The sequence below is a fragment of the Ochotona princeps genome, chromosome 10 (assembly GCF_030435755.1).
Source record: "Ochotona princeps isolate mOchPri1 chromosome 10, mOchPri1.hap1, whole genome shotgun sequence".
NCBI classification, from domain to species: domain Eukaryota; kingdom Metazoa; phylum Chordata; class Mammalia; order Lagomorpha; family Ochotonidae; genus Ochotona; species Ochotona princeps.
Genome location: NC_080841.1, coordinates 35,792,924 through 35,805,424, shown reverse-complemented (window position 1 = coordinate 35,805,424; position 12,501 = coordinate 35,792,924). Strand labels below are relative to the sequence as shown.

The 12,501-nt window shown below is 39.9% G+C and overlaps 1 protein-coding gene across 1 annotated transcript in view; it reads left to right on the top strand.

The window, feature by feature from the left end:
- Positions 1-9,666, top strand: part of NSUN6 (NOP2/Sun RNA methyltransferase 6) — a 55,119-nt gene extending 45,453 nt beyond the window's left edge. Inside the window, exons 10-11 of the mRNA XM_004578561.3 lie at positions 7,380-7,505; positions 9,103-9,666. Coding sequence (XP_004578618.2) covers positions 7,380-7,505; positions 9,103-9,315 — 339 coding nt within the window. The 3' untranslated portion in view covers positions 9,316-9,666. The remainder of the gene's footprint in view (positions 1-7,379; positions 7,506-9,102) is intronic.
- Positions 9,667-12,501: the final 2,835 nt, after the last annotated feature.

The following is a 12,501-nucleotide window of genomic DNA, read 5'->3' as shown; positions in this document are numbered from 1 at the left end:
AGCTTTCTTATCCAGTCCTCTGTTGATGGGCATTTTGGTTGTTTCCATGTTTTTGCAATTACTGATTGTGCTGCTATGAACCTAGGAGTGCATGTTGGTTTCTCATAAAACAAGTGTTCTGGATATATTCCTAGGAGTGCTATTGCTGGATCATACGGTATGTTGAATTTGAGTTGTTTGAATATTCTCCATACTGATTTCCATAGAGGCTGTACCAGCCTGCAGCCCCACCAGCAGTGGAGTAGGGTTCCCTTTTCCCCGCAACCTCGCCAACAAGTGTTGTTGGTGCTTTTATTCATGTGGGCCAGTCTTACTGGCGTTAGGTGGTACCTCATTGATGTTTTAATTTGGATTTCCCTTATTGCCAGGGAACTTGAGCATTTTTTCATATGTTTATTTGCCATTTGGGTTTGTTCCTTTGTGAAGTGTTTGCCCATTTCCCGTGCCCATTTCTTGAGTTGCTTGTTTGTTTTGACATTTTGGTTGTTTTGTAGCTCTTTGTATATTCTGGAGATTAGCCCTCTATCACCTATGTCGTGTGCGAAGATCTTCTCCCATTCTGTGGGTTGCCTTTTTACTTTGTTGATTGTTTCTCTAGCTGTACAGAAGCTTCTTAGTTTGATGAGGTCCCAATTGTTTATTTTGGTCTTGATTTCTTCTGCTTTTGGAGTCTTTTTTAGGAAGTGAGGGCCTACCCCTAAGTGTTGCAGAGTATTTCCAACATTTTCTTCCAAAAGTTTGAAGGTTTCTGGATGTAGGTTTAGATCTGTTATCCATTTAGATCTGATCTTAGTGTATGGTGAGAGATGTGGGTCTATCTTTTTGTTTCTGCAGGCTATTAACCAGTTGTCCCAACAGCATTTATTGAACAGACCTTCCCATTTGCCTGGATTGTCGTTTGTCTTTTTGTCAAAGATTATTTGGCTGTACCTGTTTGGGTTCCCTTCTGGTGTTTCTATTCTGCTCCATTGATCTTCCTCTCTATCTTTGTGCCAGTACCATGCTGTTTTGATAACCACTGCCGTATAGTATGTCCAGAGGTCCGGAACTGTGATTCCCCCTGCTAACTTCCTGTTCTTCAGGATGGTTCTAGCTATCCGTGGTTTTTTGTGTTTCCAGATGAACCTTTGGATCATTGTTTCCACTTCCATGAAGAATGTTTTGGGCAATTTGATTGGGATTGTGTTGAATGTATATATTGCTTTTGGCAGTATAGACATTTTAATGATATTGATTTTACCTATCCAGGAGCATGGGATGTTACTCCATCTTTTGAGGTCTTGTTCAATTTCTTTTTTAAGTAGTTTGTAGTTTTCTTCAAATAAGTCTCCTACATTTTTGGTTAGATTTATTCCCAGATATTTCATACTTTTCTCTGTTATTTTGAATGGTATCTTGCTGGTTAAATTTTTTTCCATCTTGGGGCTATTCGCATACACTATGGCTGTTGATTTTTGTTCATTAATTTTGTACCCTGCCACTCTACCAAACTCTCGTACAAGTTCTAGCAGTCTCTGTATTGAGTCTCTTGGCTCTTCTACATAAAGAATCATATCATCTGCGTATAGTGAGAGTTTGACTTCTTCGTTTCCCATTTGGATTCCTCTGATTTCTTTTTCTTGTCTTATGGCCTCAGTGAGTACCTCTAGGACTATGTTGAATAGTAGTGGAGAAAGTGGACATCCCTGTCTTGTTCCAGATCTCAGTGGGAAGGGTTCCAGCTTTTCTCCATTCAGTATAATGCTGGCGTTGGGTTTTTCATATATGGCTTTAATTATGTTGTGGATTTTTCCATCTATGCCTACCTTGGTTAGGGTTTTTAGTAGGAAGTGGTGTTGGATTTTGTCGTAAGCTTTTTCTGCATCTATTGATACTATCGTGTGATTCTTGTTTTTCAGTTTTTGGATGTGGTGTATCACATTTATGGATTTCCGAATGTTGAACCATCCCTGCATTCCAGGGATGAATCCTACTTGATCTGGATGAATGATCTGGATGAATGATCTGTCTGATGTGTTTTTGAATTCTGTTGGCTAGGATTTTGTTGAGAATCTTAGCATCAATGTTCATCAAAGAGATAGGTCTGTAGTTTTCCTTCTCTGTTAGTTCTCTGTCTGGTTTTGGGATTAAAGTAATGTTGGCTTCATAGAATGAGATTGGAAGGGTTGCCTCTTTTTCTATTGTTTTGAAGAGTTTGTAGAGGATTGGGGTCAGTTCTGTTCGGAATGTTTTGTAGAATTCTGTAGTGAAGCCGTTGGGCCTGGGCTTTTCTTTGTTGGGAGGTCTTTAATCACTGATTCAATCTCTACTTCAGTTATGGGTTTGTTCAGGTCGTTTGTTGCCTCTGGGCTAAGTTTTGGCAGGTGGTAGAAGTCTAAGAACTTTTCCATTTCTTGGTGATCTTCTGATTTGTTGGAGTACAGTGCTTTGTAGTAATTTCTAATTATGGCCTTAATGGATGTGGTGTCTGTTGTTATGTTGCCTTTTTCATCTTTGATGCTGTTAATTCTTGCCTTCTCTTGTTTTTTCTTTGTCAGTCGGGCCAGTGGGGTGTCTATCTTGTTTATCTTCTCAAAGAACCAGCTTTTTGATTCATTGATTTTGTGTATCGTTTTTTTTTATTTCTATCTGATTAATTTCCTCCTTTGTTTTGATGATTTCTTGTTTCCTATTGTGTGGGGGGCTCTTCTGCTGTTGTTTTTCCAATTCCTGGAGGTGTGTGTTTAGTTCCTGTATTTGGCGCCTCTCTTGGGCCTTGACATGAGCTCCAATTACGATGAGCTTACCCTGTAGCACTACTTTGGCAGTGTCCCACAAATTTAGGAATGTTGTGTCAGAGTTTTCATTGGTTTCCATAAATTTTTTGATCTCATCTTTAATTTCTTCTCTGATCCATTGTTCATTTAATAGCATATTGTTCAGCCTCCAAGAGTTTCTGTATTTCCTGGGGCATTTTGAATTGCTGATTTCCAGCTTCATTCCATGGTGGTCTGAGAGGGTACATGGTATGATTCCTATCTTTTTGAAGTTATTCAGGTTTGCTTTGTGTCCTATCATGTGGTCGATCCTGGAGAAGGTGCCATGCACTGCTGAAAAAAATGTATAATCTGTGGCCTTAGGGTAAAAAATTCTATAAATATCTATCATGTCCAGTTGTTCTATTGTTTGTATGAGCTCTGTTGTTTCTTTGTTGAGTTTTTGTTTTGTTGATCTGTCTATTGTTGTTAGTGGGGTGTTAAGATCACCCACTATTATTGTGTGCATATCTATGTCTCCCCTTAAGTCCATGAGTAATTGCTTCACGTAGCTAGGTGCGTTTGAATTTGGTGCATATATGTTCACAATGGTAATTACTTCCTGATGGATCAGTCCCTTCACCAATATATAATGTCCTTCCCTGTCCTTTTTGATGTGTGTCAGATTGAAGTCCACATCATCTGAAATTAAGACAGCTACCCCAGCCTTTTTTTCTCGTCCATTGGCATGAAATATCTGTTTCCAACCTTTCACTTTCAGCTTCTTCGAATCTCTTCTGGTTAGATGTGTCTCTTGTAGGCAACAGATAGTTGGGTGCTGTTTGATAATCCATCCTGTTAATCTATGCCTTTTGATTGGTGAGTTCAGGCCATTTGTGTTAAGAGTTAAAATTGAGAGGTTGTGATTTTGCCCTGCCATACTTGTTTTTGTGGGTGTTGATATCTGTGTAATTGCCCTTCCTTGTGTGGACTTTAGTGGGGAGACCTTCCAGTTTGCCATCTTTGCTTATGATTCACCTCCTTTTTTTTTTGGATTTAGTGCATTTCTAAGGAGATTTTGTAGAGCTGGTTTTGTGCTGGCATATCCTTCTAATTTCTCTTTGCTGTGGAAGTATTTGATTTCGTTCTCAAATACGAATGAGATCTTTGCTGGGTACAATAGTCTTGGTTGACAGTTGTTCTGATTCAGGATTTGGAAGATCTTTGTCCATTCTCTTCTTGCTTGTAAAGTCTCTTCAGAGAAGTCAGCAGTGATTCTGATTGGTTTTCCCCGGTATGTGATCTTTTCTCTGCTTCGTACTTGTCTTAGGATTCTTTCTTTGTCTTCGTTGGAGTGGAACTTGAGCACCATATGTCTGGATGAAGATCGCTTTGGGTCATATCTGCTGGGAGTCCTCTGACCGTCCTGGATTTGGGCTGGGTTCATGTTCCAAGTGTTTTGAAAGTTTTGCTGTATAATTTCGTCGAGCACCATTTGCATTCCTGACTCTTTTTTCGCTCCTTCAGGAAGGCCAATAATCCTAATATGCGATTTTCTGAGGTTGTCTTTCATTTCTTGTATGGTCTTATTGGCTTTGTTCAGACTTGTCTCCAGCTGTTTAATGAACTGGGTATGTTCGTTTTGTGTGTCTTCCATTTCAGAGATCCTCTCTTCTGCTGTATTTGTTCTGTTGGTTAGGCTCTCAATTTTGTGCTCTAAGTCAAGGATTTTACTTTTCATTTGTTGTATTTCTGAGGCTATGTGGTTCTTGAATTCCTTGAAGTCCTCCCAGTTGTTCTCATTGTCTCTGACATATTTTAACATTATTTTTTTGAATTCCTTGTCTGGTAGATCTTCTATGTCTTCATCTCGCATCTCCGAAATAGACATTGGTTTTTGATCCTTTATTGGTAGGGTGTTGGCTCTCTCATCTGGATCATTACCTTTTCTGGTATTTCTTCCCATTGTGTTAGTGTTTCTTTTTTGAGAGACCTAGGCACCAGTGTGCTGAGGGGTCTCCAAGCACTATCCTGTAGAGATCGGAGTCTGCAGGCGTGGAGTAGCAGGGTGTGGGAATTTTCAAGGCACTTTTGGTGCATCTCCAGAACACTGGACCTCAGGCCGCCACTTCCAGGGCCCAGCGGATTCAAAGCGCACTCTCAGCTCGTCCCCTGCAGGTATGCTACCACAGGGTGTGCGGGAGTGAAGGCACTCTCTGTGCGCGCCCCCTGTGCGCGGGATCACAGGGCTCGGAGGATTCTAGGTGCTTTCTCGGTGTGTCCCCAGTGCCAGGGACTGCAGGGCGTGGAGATTCCAGGTGCTCTCTGGAAGCGCCTCCTGTGCAGGCCCGCCCACCCCAGCGCTAGCACGGGACTTCCCAGCCCAGAGGCGTGCTCGGGTTCCTGTGGGATAGCACCGCCCAGCTGAGTGCCAGACCTCAAAGGCACGGGGGAGTATTCAGTGTGCCTTTTGCCTTTCTCCTCAGTGCACAGGACCACTGTGCGTCACTTTCCAGACACAGTTTTGGCAGTTTCAAGGCACTCGCCCTGTGTCCCTAGACGCTGGAGTCTCGGGGGGCGGGAGGGGCGGGGAGATGAGCACCAAGGGTGTTCAGGCTCTTTGCATGCCCCTGGGGGGCCAACTCCCGGAGCCTCCGACCCACCACTGTCCCCACCCAACTCACTCAAACCTCAGGTTCTTGCAGTCTGCCTCTTCCTCTGGTGGGAACCCTCGCCGCAGGTGTGTCTCCTGTTGACTGCCTCCGGTGCAGGTCCCGGCGGGTCCCGATGGGACCTGGATACTGCGGCTGGTGCAGGTCCTGGCGGGGCTTGGCGACCAGGGTGGGCGGATGCCAGCGGGTCCCGATGACTACATGTCCTGATGTCCACAGCGGGTGCAGGTCCTGGCGGGTCCTGGCGACCAGGGTGAGCAGGTGCCAGCAGGTCCCGATCACCGCAGGTCCTCACGGCCACAGCGTCTGCGGGTCCCGAGGTCTGCGGGTCGGTCGGCGGCTTTCAGAGTCTGCACTCAAAGGTGACTCAGCAGGTCAAGAGCGGAAAGCCGTCTTCCCTGCCCTTCGTTTTGTTTTTCCCTGGTTGCTCTTCCGAGTTGTGTGGATTTTTTTGGCTCCACACTGTCCAGGGAACTTCACGTTCTTCTCCCTGTAGCTCTATGCTGCTCCACTTAAGCTTTTGTCGCGTTCTAGCCCTCTCTGTCTGTGAGCTCCCTCACAGTCTTCCTCCTATGTCGGCCATCTTGTGAGTCTCTCTGTTCTCACTAAAATTTTTAAAGTAAACCTGGGATTTTGGAGAGATGAACTTTAGATGTTCGGGACGCATTCAATTTAGAATAACACTTTTTCTACTTGTTCAAGTGCCCTTGACTTGGTAAAATAGACTTAAGTTTATTTTGCTGCAAAAAATTTGAAATCCATGCATTGTTTTTTATTAATGGATGTTTTTGAAGACTTCATGTTTATTGAGTGCCTGTAATGTGCAAGAAAATAGTCTAGATGTTGATAGCATGGCAGTGCAAAAGCAGACAAACTGTACTCTTAATCACAAGGTTCTTCTTAATGAGAAAGTGATCTTCATTATACTAGACATTGATGCTGACTTACCAAATGAACTAAAGACAGGAAAGTGAGAAAGAAGCGCTGTATTGGAGTGGTTGGGGTTTTACATAGGATGCTCAAGGTGACAGAATCAATGCTAAGAAGATTGTAAAGCAGCAAGCAATGCAGAGGGTCAGCAGAGCTTTCCTCGTTGTTGCAAGCATCCTGAAGTGTGGTGCCTATGTATCACAGGAATAGCAGGAAGCCAGTGTGTTACAGCAGGAGGCACAAGGGCAAGAGGTACTCGATGGGAGGTTAGACAGGAGGAAGGGACTTGTTCAATTAGGTTTTCCAAAGGCCTTTTTAAGGTCTTTGGTAATGAATGACATTTGAAAGGTTTGAGGCAAGAAGTAAACATTTCAGAGGACTTCTCTGGCTCCTGAATTGAGAATAGATTGTGCGAGGGCAGCAAAGGAAGCAGGTAGAAGAGATAGGATGTTGTTGGAGTGAATCCATACAAAAGATAAAGAAGCTTGGTCCAGGATGATTACAGTAGCATAATGAGAAATGGTCAAATTTTGAGTGTATTTTGAAGGAAAAACCACCAATGGGTGTTGCTGATGGATAATGTGAAGAAGCATGAAGGATATTGACTGTTTGAGGCGAGGCATCTGGATGGAAGACAGACCTCTGTAGGTTTCGGAAGAAAAGACAAGAATTCATTTGGGGACATATCAAGCTGAATAGCAGAAATGTTGAGAAAGCAACTGATGACTGAAATCCAGCAAGGAACTTGTTCTAATAGTAAATTGTTCATTTCAGCATAAAAGTGTTAACAAATGGTAGGAATTGAAATAATTATATTTGATTTTTTTTGGTCCATAAGAAGTATGAAAGATGCAAAGTATTGAAATACATTTAGTCTAGAATGTAAGTATTGCTATCATGCAGTTTCACTGGAGAAGGGAATCATTATTATAAAGAACATTGTATTTATCTTGAAAACCTGAAAACTGTCCTAATACTGTGAGCTGCCTTTGTGGATGACTGGCTCTTGTGGTGTGCACAATCTGATTGTAGTATTCTTCAGGCAGTTGAGCTGCTGAAGCCAGGGGGTGTGCTGGTGTATAGCACATGCACGATAACGCTGGCAGAGAATGAAGAGCAGGTTGCCTGGGCCCTCAAGACATTTCCTTCTCTCCAGCTTCAGCCCCAGGTAATAGTATTTTTCTTTCTTTTATATCATCTGGTAAATGGCAGAAATAAAGCATGATGATAAACTTGAAATGTCATACAAGGAAAAAAATATGAAGTAAAACTTCGCAAACACTGTAAGAAGTAAAAATATTTCTCTAATGAGATCCATTCTGGAATAGTCATAGAATATTTATATTCATAAATATTTATATTTATAGAATATTTATATTCATAAATATTTATATTTATAGAATATTTATATTTCCGCTCTCCATTTTCCTTTATGTTAAAGTGGCACAGAATTTGGTGTATTTTTGTTACGTGTTTATTTCTCTTATATTGTTCATGTTTCAGGCACTTTCAAATTTTCCCTTCTAAGCCCTATACATTTCCGATATGCCGAAGGTTGAACACTTTCCATATATTACATCAAAGTCAAAGCAGACTTTAAATCTCTTTGAGATTTCAGAAAACCAGTCAAGGGAGGGATGGGAAGGTAATTCAGGATTAGTACTTTCTTTATATATTATATAAAAAGCTTAATTGTTTTATGCAGCACTAATCTAACTTTTGGTTATGGTTTTTATAAGTGTATAATTCAACTTTTAGCTTATAATATTTTTTATTTTTTAAAAGGATCTGTTTTTATTGAAAAGTCTAATTTACAGAGGAGAGACAAAGATGTTCCATCCACTGGTTCACTCCCCAAGTGGTTGCGACAGCTGGAGCTGATCTGACCCAAAGCTAGGAGCCTGTGGGTGCCAGATGATGTCCCAGTTGTTCCTGCTTGTGTCCTGGGAAAGCAGTCGAGGATGGCCTAAGGCCTTGGGATGCTGTACATGTGTGGAAGACGTGGAGGAAGCTCCTGGCTCAGGATCGGCTCAGTTGCAGCCTTTCCAGCCACCTGGGGAGTGAGTCAGTGGACGGAAGATCTTTCCTGTATGTGTCTCCTTCTCCTTCTCCCTGTAAAAATCTGACTTTCCAATAAAAAATGTCTAAGAAAATAATTCTGGATCTTTTGCAGTAGTGGTTTCTGAGAATCATTCAATTTCTTATGATTCCATGATCCTTCAAAATAGTTGTTGTAACCTTAATTTATGTATCTTTCTGCTTAATTTTTTATGTATCTCTACTTGGGTTCCCTTATAGTACACAGAAAAACTACAAAAACTTATCAGTGAAAGACATATGTCCAAGGAAACTCTTGCAGTTTTGGAGAGAATGAAACCTTGGATTTTGTCTGTTGCTTTTTTGTTAATGGTGTTCCATATCCTGAGTGTTTGCTGTAAAGCAAAAACATAATGACACTTGTGTTAAGCCTCAGAAGTGAGCATTTAATGAGAAAATAGGTTTAGGTAAAGTTACTTGCTTAAGGTTACACAGCTGAAATGTGACAGAGCTGTAATGTGACACAGATTTCATAAACAATCAATAGGTATTCTAATTCACCAGGTAAGTATATGTTACTGCTTTCCCACTGTACTGCCTGGAAAACAGGTGCATTCTACAGAAAGAAAAGTATGCAGTGATTTTTCTTTTTATGGAATATGTATAGTTGTCATTTTGCTTACTAATTACAAGATGCACACCCATATTTATTGATTTTCTTCAAACAGGAACCGCAAATTGGAGGAGCAGGAATGGTGGGCGCTGGCCTGTCATTGGCACAGTTGAAACAGCTGCAGCGATTCGATCCATCTGTTGTGCCATTCCAGGACACTGACATTCATTCCCTTAGAGATGCCAGAATGGAAGACAGGATTTGGCTGGCCAATAAGGATTGTATAGGCTTTTTTATTGCCAAGTTTGTAAAATGTAAAAGCACATAGGAGAGGGATCCTCAAAATCAAAATGCCAAGCATTTGCTGTTTTCTTCTTCTTCTTCTTCTTCTACCCCAAGTGTTGAGCCAGTCCAGTGCTGACATGGTTGCTAAGGAAACAGAAAAGGCTGCCAGTGGTTTCACAGGGAAGAAGAGACAGAAACAAGGGCTAATGTGAGCGTACATTTTGTGTTCTTAAGAGAAATATCTGATTCTGGGTTACAAACAGTATAATGAAAAGATGTGTGTACATGTCTGGAACATATTTTCATTTGGGATCTTGTATTTTAAATTAACAATTATAATTTTTAATATTAAGAGCTTCCAAAAGGAGTGACATTAAAATATTTAATGTTTTATTAAAAAGTTGTTGGAATACCTTTTTTGATTGCTTGCTCTGGCTTTCGATTCTTGTTGCTGCAGATCTTGCGAGGTGGTAGTAGTTGAGTTCTTATCATTCATGTGGGAGATCTGGATTGAGTTCCTGGCTTCGGTTCTGCCCAGCCCTGGCCTTTGTCAGAGTGAACCAGTGGATGGGAGCTTGTTCTTTTGCTCCCTCCACACGTGCCTCTCAAATTTTAAAACATTAAGCATTCTTAAGGAATATAAAAATACAATGAAAGAAATCAATAAAATGGAAGAATGCAGATGGGGAAAATTTGTATCTTTTAGCATTTTGTGTTGACATAGGTATTTCTCTGAAACAAAAACCGTTTAATAGAGCATTTTATTTCAGAACCCTGTGTCACATTTTCCATAGCTATAAATAGCAAAGTGAAGCATAAATAGTTAAAAATGAAAATAAATGAAACACCAGATTTCAGAAGCATTAGTTCCTTATTTTCGGAGTAGGGGAATCTTAAATAAGTTGAGTGTACCCAGGAGTATTAGCGTCACCTCAGTATGCAAAAGGGAAGCACAAAAGTTAAATTTGTCCTCATCAGGAATCTTCATTTTAAAAATGAAGGAAAAACAAAATTCTAAACATGAATCAAGATTGTTTTGCTTGTAAAATGGGAGATTATTCTGTAACTCAATTCTTAAATCTTTTACCTACCTTATGCCATCTTTTTTTTTTCTTTTTCCAAAATTAGACATGATGGGAAGATTACTAATGTAACATCAAGTGATTGGCGTTGCTGGTAAGGAAGATGCTGCACGGTATGTAACATCCTCGATTCCAAGAATCATTTCTAAAATGTCAATTAATACTAATAGTAAACAGTGCAGAAGCCAGCTCTTTATTTTGTATGAATGACTTTAAACCAGGTTTGTTAAACAGTTCAGTGTGGCTGACAGTGAATGTTGTTTCACAGGAATGCATAGCAGACCATGTTAAGTGTGGCATTGTCCCAAAATACAGTAAGACTAAGACATCCTACATTTAGCAGCACCTTTTTTGTAACAGTAACTTAAATAGCAGTAAAGAAAGAGCATAGGAAAAACTTTAGTGGATATGACAAAAACATAGACCTAGTAAGTACATTTCCAGCATTTTCTAAGTTGACTACAAAAAATGATGATTCTGTAACTTGGAAGAGTAAGCTTTTGCTGTGTGAATAGACTATAATTTTACATTCCACAAGTCAGTAAATATCCCTGTTTTGGGGGATGATTTCATTTGTAAAGTGATTGCACAGTTTACACATATGACCAGCTGTACAGTTTTCACGTATAGATGTTCTCACGTGAAATCCTTCAATACAGTTGTTGAGGACTACTCTGATTTTCATTAACATTTTCCACAGTAAAGTGAAAAGCTAAGACTATAGATATAAAATTATAATTTGTAAGCACTAGTCTTTGGGATTAATGATAGCAGCAAGTAAGGTAAAACCAGTTATCTTAAGAATTTAAATAATCCCTAAATCCTTAATTTGGATAAGTAAATATATAGGAAAGCATCTTGATTAGAATATAATTTCCCAGCATTATAAAATTGTCAAAAATGTGACTTATATTTAATAAGCAGCAGAGTGCTAATTAACCATTTCTGAGGCGTATTTTTTTATATATTAGTTGTTAAAACACTATTTGTAATTCAGTTTTAAAACAGTTTTCTTGAGTAGGGGAAACGGGTTAAATGTAAAACAATTGGCAAGAATCAATCAAGGAAGTAAAACAGTTTACCATCACTACTGTTCTGTTAAATTAGTACACAGATCTAAAGTAGGAAATGATAGGCATTTTTCTGGGACAAACTTCCAATGTTAGGTACCGGCATGCCTAATATTGTCCTGATCCAGTCACAATTAGACAGATGTACATTTGAGACATAGAAACTGTTTTAACCTCAAGATAACATGACAACTTCGTACAGCAGTTCAGTGGAGGTGTGGAGATAGTGTGTTCTTGTTTCCTCATCAGAGTAATTGTCTAGTATATGAAAATTCTTAACATTGTATTCATTTCAAGTCACCTATTTTGTCCTGATTACTTCTGAATAACAGAAACTTTGGTTATAAGAAGCACTTCTTGGGTTCTGACAGTGAAACTGAGTTGGCGGTGGGAAAGAATAAGTAGGGAGATGAACAACAGGAATAGGCAAGGTTAGAAAATAAAGTGGGAGAAGTTATAAAAATTTATTTTCCTACGAAATAAGTCCACAAGCTGTGTAAACGTTTCTTGCTAAAACAAATACTCTGACACAAAGATTGTACATTTCCAGTGAAACACTCACAGTACAAGTTGCCTGTATTTTTACTCTCTGGGAGCAAAAACAAGGACCAGCGCATGAATGCTTTCCTAGTTACTTTGGCAGCAAGCTTCCTCACATTCCCTGAATGCTTGATGGATTGTTAAAGCAACACATAACACAAATACAAAGCTAGGTGGCTGAAATTCTAGATACCACTCTATCATTTCATTACTCTTCAGCATTCCATTTCAACCAGTCACTCGTGCACTCTCTTACATACAGACACACACGCATGTGCATACAGCGGGTTCCGGCTCATATATTCCAGTGCAGTGACTATAACAGACACTAGCTACTAAGAATGTGTTTGTCACAATTAGTGTGAACTGTATGGAGTAGAACAACCTTTGGAGTTTGGTGATATTTACCTTAATTTATGGTCAAAAGTATAAAGTTACAGGATGGTATAACATTCAGAAAGCAATTATTTTCAAGTCAAGCAGTCACACGTATTTACAGTATGTACAGACTTTCTATTAGAATGGGAATAGGTGTCT